The 13,744-nt window shown below is 43.2% G+C and overlaps 1 protein-coding gene across 2 annotated transcripts in view; it reads left to right on the top strand.

The window, feature by feature from the left end:
• mgat5 (alpha-1,6-mannosylglycoprotein 6-beta-N-acetylglucosaminyltransferase) overlaps positions 1 to 13,744 on the top strand; it is a 107,477-nt gene that overhangs the window by 89,426 nt on the left and 4,307 nt on the right. For both annotated transcript variants that reach the window (XM_014413148.3, XM_076880774.1), the window contains exons 12-15: positions 4,424 to 4,573; positions 10,818 to 10,964; positions 11,076 to 11,192; positions 13,308 to 13,382. In XM_014413148.3, coding sequence (XP_014268634.1) covers positions 4,424 to 4,573; positions 10,818 to 10,964; positions 11,076 to 11,192; positions 13,308 to 13,382 — 489 coding nt within the window. The remainder of the gene's footprint in view (positions 1 to 4,423; positions 4,574 to 10,817; positions 10,965 to 11,075; positions 11,193 to 13,307; positions 13,383 to 13,744) is intronic.

The raw sequence follows: 13,744 nt of genomic DNA, 5'->3' as shown, positions 1-13,744 counted from the left end.
CAATTTAACTTCTACCTTTAAGAAAACCTCTTCTGATTGGCTGCCTCTTTGTAAATAGGTTTGTAGAGATGTTGCGAGCCAAGAGTAGAAAAAAACCCTGAGCCTGAGCTTTTTGGCTTACAGAGATCACTTGTACTTACACTGGCCTTATTTTTTTATCCATGTTTAATATAAGCCACTGTTCTAACTGTGCATGTGTATGAAAGGAAATAGATAAAAGCATAATAGATTCCCTTTAAACCAAAAATGTGTGTGGGTCTGCTGTTCTCCGATTCTGTGTTGCTCACGCTGTCTGCTTCCATCCCTGGACACTCATCCCTCAGCCCGACAGAAAGCAGCAGCCTCCTCTCCTGTTTCCTCTTTGAGCCAAGGTTTACAAATTCACTCTGATTTACAAGGTCATAAAACGCACCTCCTCCTCCTCCCCCTGCTTCAATCAGCCTCGCCAGCTCAGGCAGTTATTTTATAACTCCCCGAGCACGTGCTCCTGTTCAAGGCCGCCGCAATCGATGTGCTCCCTGGTTTCACGTTGCATATCACACGCGCTCTGAAACCTACACATATACGTACAGTACGGACGGGCGCCCATCACCCTGCTCGCCCAAATGCACGCAGGCTGTCAGAGGGGGAAGACTTTGAGCCTGCTCTAAAGTCATAACTTCTTTGTAATTCACAGCGTGCTGACAGCTGAGATAGGATCATGAATAGAAGTTGACATAACATCATTACAGGAAAGCAAAGCCAAGGAAATCCACGATAAATCAAAAAAAAATGTTGATCCACTTTGCAGTCACGCTCCTCTAGCTCGTCGTTGTTTTTGTAATGTTCTTCATGCTCTAGAAGACATCTGGATAGTAAGTACAAAGCTGAGTGTGGCCTGAAGGGCCGCAGCAGTCGACTGCGTATTCATCCTCCGCATACAATCAGGGTTGCTGGAGCAGTCCCCATTTATTAAAAAGAAAGAAGCTCACATCCTGCTGCCTTCAGACTTCTTCCTTCTATTGTGTGTGGATTTTTTTTTTTAGTTGCATATTTGCAAATCACTCTTACAGATGACGCAACCTGTCGCACACTTATTTTACAGCACGTATACTCACCCATGCTTCCTGGAATGGCAAACAGCGAAGTAACCGCTGGGACATCACATATCAGTTTGGTGTTTTGAAGCTGAGCATGATGTGACTGTGAAGACCAGGGACAGTGCGCGACTGTAAGCTGACAGCTTGGCGTTAACACTTTAATACTGTAGGCTTGCACTACAGGATTTTTCCTGGTTTTTAACTCTAATGGGGACCATCAGCTACAAAATTTAGACAAACTGAATTGATTATGCACTTATCAAGAACGTGAGAGCCATTGCGTCACCCCCTGCTAGCCGTTAGAAACAATGCACGGTTAAGGCAGTTAGCTTTGGTTTCACAGTTCATACAGACAGTTAAACCATGATTTAGTCACGCAGGAGCTATCACTGTTGCACATTGACTTGCTGAACACACTGTGACACTTGGTGCATTTGAGGGTTTTTTGAATTTTATTGTGTTTTACAGTCTTGCTGTTGTGTAAAAGTTGCAAGAGTCGTTTTTTTATTATAGGGTTTGTTGGTCATAAAAAAAGACGTGACTGCCAACCGACTGCAGTAATATTCAGAGTATTAGTTTATGAACATAACATCAAAAACTCTGCTTTTAAAGTAATCCCAGCTCTTTTAGTCAGTCAGTGCACCATAAACTGATGTAAAAGTAAAAAATATGTTGCATATGTACATAATTAAAATATTGATGTGAATCACCAGACTGCATTAGACGTATTTCGGTTATTGCTTTAAATAAGACAAACTTGTAAAATATCAGAGTTATAGACCAGCAGTTTATTTGCTCGTCTTTTTTTCCTTAGCGTCTTCTGAGCTCCTGCAGCATCGCGTTAGAGTTTCAACGCTGTTCTGCTTTCTCTTCAGATACCTACCAGTAACCTTGATTAGTAAAGACCTTCTCACTCACTCCCTCTCACACTCACACAGGCACGCACACAAATCCTGGCTCAGCCCTCCTGAGTGAGGAGATTACAGGATAGTGATTTCACCTTCTAATTAGGACTTCATCTCACACACACACACACACACACACACACACACACACACACACACACACACACACACACACACACACACACACAGAGGCTGCTTTAGTTACAGCAGGCTGGCTGGAGGCATCTGATAGCCAGGCCTCCAGGGACCCTGACGAGCGACTACCTGAAATTTAACCCCCAAAAGGAAGTACTGTGGGAGACACACACACACACACACACACACACACACACACACACACACACACACACACACACACACACACACACACACACACACAACAGCACAGAGCAGGAACAGATCCTGGAGGTAGAACAGATTCAAAGGCAGGCTCGTGTATAGGATATCTGATTTATACTTTTAACAACAGTGAAGCCTTGCCTCTCTATGAGTGTTAAAGCTCTTGTAAACAATAATGTTCCATTATAGAAGTGTGTGTGTGTGTGTGTGTGTGTGTGTGTGTGTGTGTGTGTGTGTGTGTGTGTGTGTGTGTGTGTGTGTGTGTGTGTGTACGCACACATACATACTGGTAATTGTGGCTTCACATCACGATGGAGAAGAGTGGCAGCTTTCATCTTACTGCCTCCCTGAAGGGTTCTACCTTAAGAGCGCTCAGCTGCACTGTACCCCGCTCCCACAGGGCTCAGTGCTTAGAAGGCACAGGATACAGTTAAAAACATATTTTGCACTTCAGTTCAGCATTTTATGTTCGAGTGTTGCTGGGTTATACAACAGTTATGTCCTTGTTTTTAAAAGTCGAACACCTGCTGCGGGTTTCTCTGTGGGAGAAACTTAAATATGATAGCCTAAATAAGGAATAATGTGCAGAACCATGTCAAAAGCAAGTCCAGAAAACTTTTGACTGGGAGTTTTTAAAGAGCCCATTTTTCTAATTCACATGTTGCCGTGTCTTCTGTTCATCATTAGCTAACACATGTCCTTTTGAGACCTTTTGCATATCTAAATCTGCAAACAACAATCTGATGTGGCTTAGTGACAGTTGGGAGGAAGAGCTTCCTTTTTAACAGGAAGAGATCTTTAACAAGGCTTAGGGATGATCTACCACGACACCTTTGTGGGCTGCATGTCCCTCTACTTGACATTAGTTTGTAGAGAGGCATGCATCTGATGTCAGCTGGTAGACTTCTATTGCTCTGAATGAACTGAGAAAATTCAGTTCAGTTTTATTAATGTAGCACTGAATCACAGCAACAGTATGCTTTACACTGAAAGGTAAAGAGCCTGCAGTAGTCCAGAGAAAACCCCAACAATCAGACAAGCCCCCCCACCCCCAAACAAGCACTTGGCTACACTGGGAAGGAAAAACTCCCTTTTAACATGAAGAGGCTCCGAAGAGAGGCAGTAACTGATTAAATGCAAAGTAATGTATAAACACAGAGAGTGAAAACCACTTTGAATGCTGTTTATTGTGAGGCGGCACTGCTTCCTGTCATATCCGTCCTCTCTTCAAACCTGTGTGAAATACCTCCAAACCGCAAACTCTTTGTGCTGTCTGTTTGATTCAAAATAACAGGTGTGAAATGTCACCAACCAAACAGTTAAACCTCGTTCCAGTGTGGAGAATCTGCAGTTCAGGCTCGCTTTAACATCTGCAAGTATGGCTGCAAGTTGCTTAACTAATTACCGAAAAAGGAGCTGATATATCTCAACTTGCAGTGCCTAGTATTTGTCTCAAGTTAAAATCAAAAAATTGTCCTACATTTACCACAATGCAATTGGATAGCTGTAGCTGTTTGTCTTTAAAACTCCTTTCCCCCATTGTAAAATTGCTAAAAAGAAGAGAAAAAAAAGTAACAACACTGGCAAAAACACAGGGGAACTATGTGTTTGTCTGTTATCAGTAGACGCCCCTTTAAATTAGATTAGATTGTTTTTCTATCCATGTTTCACATTTGACCTGATAATCAGTTTGTCAGCATTCCTGTGCAGTAGAAACAGGCCAGGCATGACTTTAAGTGTAAAAGTAGCAGGATTACTTGGTTTTGGGTCTTCTTCTTTAGGAGCATAACAGATCAGGTAGACTTTACTAACAACAGATACTGTGTGCACCGATGCTCCTTTTACAGTGCTATTTTTAGCTGAGCCCACCACTCAAGCCAGATGGTCTGTCGAGTAGCCTGAACAAAAGTTCACCAGGACACGAAATGAAATACTGATACTGATCCCCTCAAACAGAAATTGCTATTCAAAGAGCTTTTGCAGGAGAGGAGATTTTGTCTCTAAATTATACCAGTTTAACCTAAAAAGGTTGACGTTTGAATGCTGCTTTGAACCTAATTTAAATTGATCTGCTTCATTTCCTCCCCATTTGTTTTTTAGGACAAGAAGAAGTACCTGGACATCATTCACAGCTACATGGAGGTTCACGGCACAGTACACGGCACCAGCACCGTGCACCTCCCGGGCTACGTTAAGAACCACGGCATCCTTAGCGGCCGAGACCTTCAATTCCTCCTGAGAGAAACGAAGGTGAGAGATCCTCACTTTAAATTGTCTAACATGGAAAAATGAGCCTTGAGGGAAATAAAAGTACATGGCTGCAGTTCTTACTAGGTGGCTGTAAAAGCCACAGATCAACTCCCACACTTTGCCACACTGACATTTTTTAAAATAATGAAGAAATTGTAGCGAGGCTTACCTGCAGTATATCGAAGAAACGCTGTATCTTTATTAACTAACCTTGGACTTTTTGATGCGCCGTGACTACAAAATCACCTCTGAATGTTTTTCTTCTTGCTTTATATTTAGTCTGCTTGTCAAAAGAAATTGAAAAAAGAAATATTGAAGAACATATCAGTGCTACAAAAATAAATCTACAGGCAAGTTGGAGTAAATATGTGATTCTTCTGAGACTTATTGGAGGTTTGGGTGGAAAAAATGTCTTTATGTGAATAGAGGTCTTCTTCTGAAAGAGCCTTGAGCCAAGTGGCTGTGCTTTCTCTGAGCCTGGCCGTTCACAGAGGTACTTCCCCATTCATACTCCAACCACTCGCACTGACAAAGACAACTACATGGCAATGTGTTGTGTAGAGCAAGCTCTTCAGAGGCAGTGACGTATGAGAGGCAGGTTTCTAGGTTTTTACGAATGTATGCATGGCTGCTAAACATACAACACTTTGTTTTACACCTATTAAAACAAACACTTGTAGGTAAAAAATAATAAATAATTCCCAGAAGCTGCAGTCCCCTCTTGTTGTAAAAGCAGTTGCTTTATATCTATAATTAGCTGTCCGCTTTAGTTCTTTCAAGGCTTAAAGTTAAACATTATTAGAGTTATTGCAGCTTTGTGCAGGTTCATCTTTGATATACAATGTATGTTTTAAACTAGACAGTTTTACCACCGGATTGATTTATCTTGGGACACATTCATTACACAAACATACCTGTTGCCCTAGAAGTCTGCTAAATCGATTTCCTGTGAGGTCTGCCATGACCTGTCATGGTTTTGCTAAGACTGCACGGTCATGAGGGGAGGTGTTCTGAACGGTCTGTGGACCCACTTTGAAAACGTATCCAAAAAATTCCCACCGAGCTGCAAACTTCTAAAGAGCTACAGAATGAAAATGACAAGATCCTCACATAGCTGACAGCAACATCCGCTGGAGGTGCAAACTGGCACTGATTCAGCTAAGAATCTCTCTGGCTTCAGTCTTCATCCCTTTCAGGAAAAAATGAGGTGAGGGGAGGCTTCGATTTTCTTTAGCCTCTGAAACTAGATACTTTCAGGCAAGGGAGGGACATCAGAGCGAGACGGCCACAGCTCACGATACAGTCAGTTATAGAAAAAAAGATGGATATATATCTAAACCTCTTTGTCCTTAGCAGAGCTGCAGAGTTGCTTTAGCCATAAAACATTAGTGATTCTGTCCTGAGCACCTGAAACCAAGGATCCGGTGATGTTCGAGGCACTGAGGCACAGAAAGACAACGATGCATTCTGCAGTGGAGCGGATCATTAAAGACTGAAGGCAAACAATGCTCCACCAACAGTGCAGTGAATTATGATTTGCTGGAGCGAGAGCTTTATTAGCAAAGTCTGGCAGGTAAACACACAACAGAACCGGGATATAATATAAACCTCCATATCTTCTCATTACATGCGTTCCTGGCTGGAAACCCATCGGGGAACGGCCAATTAAATCGCACAAAACCAGACATTTCTCCGGCATTCTTGTTTAAGAGTTTACAAGCAAAACAAGGGGCGTTATAGGCACTCGTCCTTTCGTCGCTTAAACAACACGTTTACTCTTACCTGCGAGCAGACTGCCTCAGCTAATTGGCCTCGTGAGGTTTAGCTTTAAAAGTGCTCCCGCGTTGAGGCGCTTTTGCGAATATGTTGCCTTGTGACATTTGAAGGAAGGGGGGAGGTTGTTCAAGCTCCAAATTCCCTGAAATAAACTGTGACGTGCTGCGCTCTATCAGGTGAATAGCGTAGATGATCAAACCGCTGACATGCAGCAAAACGTTGCTGCGTCATGTTGCAGACTGACAGAGTCAGAGGTTTTTGATGTTTTTCTCTCTGCCTTCTCACATCCGTCTCACAGACCTGTCTAACTCAACCTGTTAGATTCTCTTGCTTCTGTTTTTCCACCTTCTGCACACACCATGCTTTCAACAACCAATTTATGCTACTGTATGCAGTGTGCGCAAAATAAGAAATGGTGTTAGTATGGTAATGGTGTTTGTCTTGCTCCACCGTTAATGCCGCTGTAATCAGCATAAAGGGAAAACTCAAACATCCCATGGCAGGTGCTGGGATTAGAAATATCATGAACAAACAGCCTAATTAACTCGCTGGGTCATTACACTCAGAAGCCACTGTGTTTTTAAGCCCTGCGTGGCAACGGCAGAAATCTGATGTTGTTCCAGCACGTTTTGCATGACAACTTTCACTCCAGATACCTCGTTAGCTTAAATTTACATGCTAGACAAAGGTGCAGATAGCAGCTTCTTCTCCTTTGTATATGATCTTGATCTGGCGTTGAGTTCTGCAAGTTACTAAGAGATTGTGGAAGTTGTAGCACCTGTGTTCAGGTCTTTTGGCTAATAGCTGCTCACTGTTCCAGGGAAAGACAGTCGAAATAATCAGAAATGCAAAACACCTGCTGCTACTGTGGCTAAGAACTAAGACGCTATTGTTGCATGAGATAATGTTGGAAAGTTCAGGTGATGTCTGACCTTTGACAGACACCGTAATGTAAAGAAGAACACATTAAACATCATTTATAGAGCACTTTGGTTTCCACGGACAAATTTCACCTCTTGTATTTTTCTGATTTTGTTTTTTATGCAAATTAACCGATCTGACCACCAACAATACTGAATATACAATGAATATACAGTGATATAAAGATGGTAGAATAATACTGTTTCACCTCAGACACACAGCTAGATGCAGTTTCGAGTCGAATGACTGACCCAATCTCTCTGAATTGATCACCTTGGATGTGATCCTTACTCTGCCAGAAAGAGTTCAAACTGCCCCACAGACGAATATCCTGAAATTCGTACAAAAGCGTGCGAGACAGCATCAACTCCTGGATCAAACTATGAAATTCTCCCTACTGTCGCCGTCTCCTGAGGACCCCAAAGTGCTTTACACACCCAGTCATCTACCCATTCACACACTGGTGGAGGCAAGCTACAGTTGTAGCCACAGCTGCAGACTGACAGAAGCGAGGCTGCCATATCACGCCATCGGCCCTTCTGGCCATCACCAGTAGGCGGTAGGTGAAGTGTCTTGCCCAAGGACACAACGACCGAGACTGTCCGAGCCGGGGCTCGAACCGGCAACCTTCCGATTACAAGGCGAACTCCCAACTCTTCAGCCAGATTAGTGTTTAGAAGCATCAGGACCAGCTCACCATCGCTTGATGTTGACTCCAGTTTAATCATAGTGCATTTTTGGGTGGATTTTGGCAAAACTTTAGTAAAATCGCAACTGTTTCGATGTTATACGACAAATTTGCATCAAAAATCTTCAATGTGCTCAGTGCATAAAGGTGTTAGCCGAAAGCTCAGGCTGATCTAAAGTGTCTGTTAGTCTCCATTTCATCCACTATGTTTCTGTGTGATGTCAAAGAGAGCAGATACTTTAATTCCTGACTAAATTCTAAGAGTAGAACATTTATTTGATCATAAGAGTTTAACTTTTAGTGTGTGAGCGCGTCACATTTATTAGTAAAAAAAAATCCCCTCCCTCCGCCCTCAAACCACATCTGCAAGGTGATACATGATATTTTCATATCTATATAACTTCTTATATGCACAGTCTCACTTTCACTCACCCGTTCAAACTGTTTTTCTGATCATTTTGTCAAGGCTTGCAAAAAACCCTGAGGACGTTTATGCTGCTGCTTCTGAAAGTGTTTAAAACAAACAAGCCAAAAAAAAAAAAAACTGGTAAAGGAAGTGATCTTTGATATTTAATAACTACAGGTAACTTGTACTACAGTAACTGCTGTTCTTCCCTACAACATTTAAGTGCTTTCAGAGACGGCTACTGGTATTTAAAAAAAACTATTCTTGGCCCTCATTAATATTTTTAGTAAAATGCAGCTGACATATATGAAATCCAAGGTTTATTTATTTAAGGAAAATATGCATATGTATACCAATGAAATCCATTAAATTTGACCAGATTCTAGTTGAATCTAAAGTTTTTGAATGTACTTGCGTTTACAGAACATTTACATGTAGTCAGGTTGCTTAAAGGCAAAGTTTTGAGGCTCCAGTGATTACACTACAGGATGTTCACACAACAAAAACACATTTTTCATTAACAGCATACACACAAAAAATACACAATTATTGTAAAAAAAAAAATCAACAGAAATCAATCATATTTTATCCATTCAATATCAATATTTTATCATGAGCGCATAGTTACTGAGCAATCATTTCTATTAAGTAAGAAAGTACTCATGGTAAAATGTGATTGATTTCTGTTGATTATTTTTACAATAATTGTATATTTTGTACAGTTGCTGTTACAGACTCCCGCATTGCCCTCATGCATATTTGACTGTTAGCACTGATGCTACTTTTTTCCTTCAGATGTTCTGCAGATAATCATTAGTTGCATCCCTCGACTTTAACGCTGAGCGATGAGAGCAGAAATGAAATCTTCTCGTGTCGTAGGTGTGTGTCCTTTGCATGAGTAAGGCAGGATGTTTCCTCAGGGGTCCAAATCGATAGCAGCTTTCATGTGGAGAGCTGCATGGTGTTGAAGTCAGCCTGTCCATGACCACGGGACTCCAGAGCCGTTGTAAACTAATGATGAGATTGTGGGTCAGTGCTATAAACTTGTTTTTGTTTTTTAAATCCATTCACATCTAGCTACAATCAATTTGCAAGCGTTAGTCATAAACTCCCACCTGAGTTATTCAGTGTGTTTATCTCAGCTCTTCTCCCCTCTGGGTCCTCTCCCTACAAGTACCAGCTGACTGGTTTGCAGCTTTCAGGAGCCTTTGCATGCATGCGATTAAAGAACGCACGTGCTTTGCTGCCACCTGTTGGCAGAAATATTTCAGTAACACTCACAGCTGAAAGAGCAGAATTCACTCCACAGGTCTGATTATTCATGTGACTACAGGCATACCTCATGACACAGCGCTGCATTGTGCACTTAAAGAAAGCGTGTGTATGTAACACCGACTCAAACACACAGATAAGCCATTGTGTCAGCCAGCTGGCTCCACTCAATAAGCCACTCAGCTGGCACCCGGCCTCCCCTCTCAGTTTCTCGATTGCTGTCTCACTACTCATGCAGGCGAGCTCCACAAATATTTGCTTTCTTTCCACTCAGGAGAAGTAAAGTTGCTTCTAGAACCCTCCACCCGTTTTCACTGTTTACTGAAATAAATGTTTGGGATTCTGGCTAAGCACAAACAGTGGAGACACTATACCGTAGCATAAACACCCAGAAACTTCCAGAGTCCCGGTCGGCCGTCAGGTTTTGTGGAATGTCACAGTTTTACTTTCAGTGCTGAGAAGCCACTCGTTCCTTGTACAGAGCCTTCTTTTTTGTTTAATATGGAAAACTACATGTTTACTACATGGTGGTGGAAAATTGTCAGACGCCACCTTTGAGCAAGCACATGGCGACAGCAGGAAGGAAAACCGCTTTTTTAACAGAAAGAAACCTCCAGCAGAACCAGGCTTAGAGGTTTGAGTAGAAAAATTACGTATTTCTGTGTTAGTAATGGCTAATGTGGTGCCAAACAAGCCGAAGAAACACCTAAAAGACATAAACCTTGGTTTAAATGAGTCGTTTCAGAGCTGAAAGGCGGTTCTAAGGTGTCTTTGCCAGTTTCCATGATCGTTTACTATCTGATTTGATTGCTGAGCTGTTATGTACCTCCACGCCTAAGATATCAAACTCCTTCAGCCCCGTGGGAGGAGTAAACGTAAAAGTGATGTCTTCATATTATCGGGCTTGTTTTCCCTCCCTTGTTTCATGGCGAAAATGTGCTGCCTCCGTCACAATTTGTGCTGATAACAGGGGAGATTTGTTTCTACAAGGCACTATTGGCGACTCCTCAACACAGCCAGTAAACTTCGGCGCCCCTCTGCCTCCTCCCACCGGCACCTTTAGTTGTGCTTATTTCAGGACCTGCACACTGCTGTTCACACATGCCTCCTCCTTACTGACTTGTGTGTGTTGATATCCAGCCTATGGAGCCTGACAGCCGTGTGTGTTCTCTCCTCTGCAGCTGTTTGTGGGTCTTTCCTTCCCCTACGAGGGTCCCGCCCCCCTGGAGGCCATTGCCAACGGCTGTGCCTTCCTCAACCCCAAGTTCAACCCTTCGAAGAGCAGCAAGAACACAGACTTCTTCAAGGGCAAACCCACCCTGAGAGAGGTGAGAGGAGTGCAGGATTTGTCCCCCGCAGCTCGACCCATAACTTTTAAATCGTTTGATTTTCCTAACCCCTCCCCCCTACCCCTCTCATTTCTGCTTTGCTGCCTGCAGCTGACCTCTCAGCACCCATACGCCGAGGTGTACATCGGTCGGCCCCACGTGTGGACGGTGGATATCGAGAATTCTGCCGAAGTAGAGAGGGCCATCCGCTCCATCCTCAGCCAAAAGGTAACCGCGGGCGACTGAAAGAAGCTAAAATTTGGTGCAATTTCACAAATGTTATTGCATATTTGTTTCTACAACAAGGGCAGAAGCCCCTTAGGTGCTGTACAGACACACAAGCTTTCGGCCCTACTGCTGCATAGCTGCAAACATCTTTTAACTAAATTCGCTGCACATTCAGCAAGCTTTAACTGACAGACTTTAATACCTTAAATGAACTTAAATACAAACACAACAAGTCATCTTCAAATTCCCTTTTATGCCCCTTTCATCCTCACTGGGTTTCAGCACTTTTCACCTTCATTTCTTGCCAGTGCCTGGCTCCTGGGTGTTCAGTCAGTAATTGCAGTGAGTCTCTCATCATGAGCTGACAGATCTGACGCGCCTTCTTCTCAACCTGCTTCCTTCTTTATTTTTTCTTTCAGTTACTCTTTTTTTTACCCCCCTTATCAAGTTAAATGTCAGACCTTTTCTCTTTTTTTTTCTCCATCCGAGCCGCTGTCTGAATCTCAGAGGACACAACATTCACCTGATCTGTATTGCAGCGCAGGCACTTCCCAAAGGTGTGCTTTTTCCAGCTTCATCCTCTGACACTATTCTTTCAATTTCTTCACTTGTGAAATTCTTGTGCTTTTTTTTTAAGCTGCCAGTCTTCTCTCTTAAGCATCACCACTTTTTCCACAATAGGGAGGGGCGGGGCCATCTGCCGCGACCGGTTGGGGGTTAATGAATAAAGAAGTTAAATGAGCTTCAGTGTACACTTGTTTGTTGTACAGACCTTCTTGCTGCTCTACATAAACATGTTTGATTCCAGCAGTGTCACTGTTAGTGAAATGGACCTGTGTTGATGTGTCAAGTGATTGTGACATAAAACCTCCTGTGTCTGGGAGGTCCAGTCTCTTTTTTAGTATTCCTGCTACAATTGCAACATGAGGACAAAAGAGTGCTCTAAGCCACTCAGAGAACAGATTGAAAAGTAAAAGTCAGGACATGGTTACAAAAAGATTTCCAACTGCTGGGATGATTTGTCCAGTTGAGGTTCTTTGGCCTGATGAGACAGAATTTGAGCTTGTTGTCCATTAGACTAGATGCTACAGCATCTAGTCTAATGGACAACCCCACAAATACACCATCTCCACTGTGAAGCATGGTGGAGGCAGCATCATGCTCTGGGGGTGCTTCTCAGCAGCGAGCCCTGGAAGGCCTGTAAAGGCAGAGAAGGACATGAATGCAGACAAATATGCACCAAAGCAGAGAAATGATACACAGACAACAAGGTGAATGTTCTGGATTGGCCCAGATCTCAGTCTGATCGAGAACTTGTGGCTGGACTTGAAAAGAGTGTGAGTTAGCTTTTTTTTAACTAACATTAATGCCTCCATTCCCTTTGCTGTAGTATTTGGTGTGAAGAGGGAATGAATTTGTTTACTGACTAAAAATGTGGACAGCTGCTTTCATAGATTTCTTATATGATGAGGTGCAGTGAATGAATCTGAAAAATTCAAATCTTCAAATCTTCTTCTTCTAAGTTAAAAAGCAAGTGTGCCTCACATGTCTTAACACGGAGCAAAAAAGAGGGTGTGATTGTGTAAATGGCGTCCTGGCTGGTTAGTCGTTAAGGAAAACCTTGTTGGAGCCGCAGGAGGATTGATGGAGATATCGTGTTCCGTCTCCTGGTCCGGGCCCATGCATATTTAAAACTGGACTCAGGACCTCGTTGTGTTGTTGTACTCCGCCGAGCTGGTCAGAACAATGCCTGTGTTCACTGGACGAGCCCACAGAGCCTCATATGCGCCGTGATCCGTGGCGAGACGCAGCCTACCAGGCTCCGGCTCTCCTCCTGCTCCCCCCCTCCCTTCCCCTCTCCTCATCCTTGCTTCCTCCCAGCAGCCAAAAGCTCAGATGGAGCACGGAGCGACTCAGTTCAGCAACAAAGGCTGCAGTTGTTGGTTGTCCCCCGTTTGAAGTTTCCTTCAGCGGCGCAAAGATCAGACAGCAAGCTAACGCTTCACCGGGAGGAGCTCTCTGAGCGTCATCATATAGAAACACTGTCGAGCACAAGAGTTTACAAGCTCCCTCGCCCTGCACGTGTTTTAACAGTCTGTGTTTTGTGTTATTCAGATTGAGCCCTACCTGCCCTATGAGTTCACCTGCGAGGGGATGCTGCAGAGAGTGAACGCCTTCATCGAGAACCAGGTACTGCCTCTGCAGAGCGCCTCTCCATCTTTTCCACGTGCACACAAGTCAGAATGAAATCATGTCGGGCTTTAATTCATGCCACCCTCAGCTGTGGTTGGCGTCCCCAGGGCCGTATAGATTTTCAAAACCAGCAAGTTCAGCTGCCGCTGATTAAAATTCAAAGATTAAAGCCTGTCGAAATAACTCAACATAAGCATTTACAGCAAGTAGACATCAAAGCAAAATGAAATATGAGAGGAAGCAGAAGCTATAAGAGCGATCAAAACATCCCATGAAATGAACAAAATCTACAATAAAGATGAATTTAATGGAGTTTGACAGGTAGGCCAACACCTTTCTGTCATCTCCCTGATCATTTC

The sequence above is a fragment of the Maylandia zebra genome, linkage group LG23, assembly GCF_041146795.1.
Source record: "Maylandia zebra isolate NMK-2024a linkage group LG23, Mzebra_GT3a, whole genome shotgun sequence".
Lineage (NCBI taxonomy): Eukaryota > Metazoa > Chordata > Actinopteri > Cichliformes > Cichlidae > Maylandia > Maylandia zebra.
Note: the sequence above shows the minus strand (reverse complement) of the source record. Positions and strands in the feature narration are given on the sequence as shown.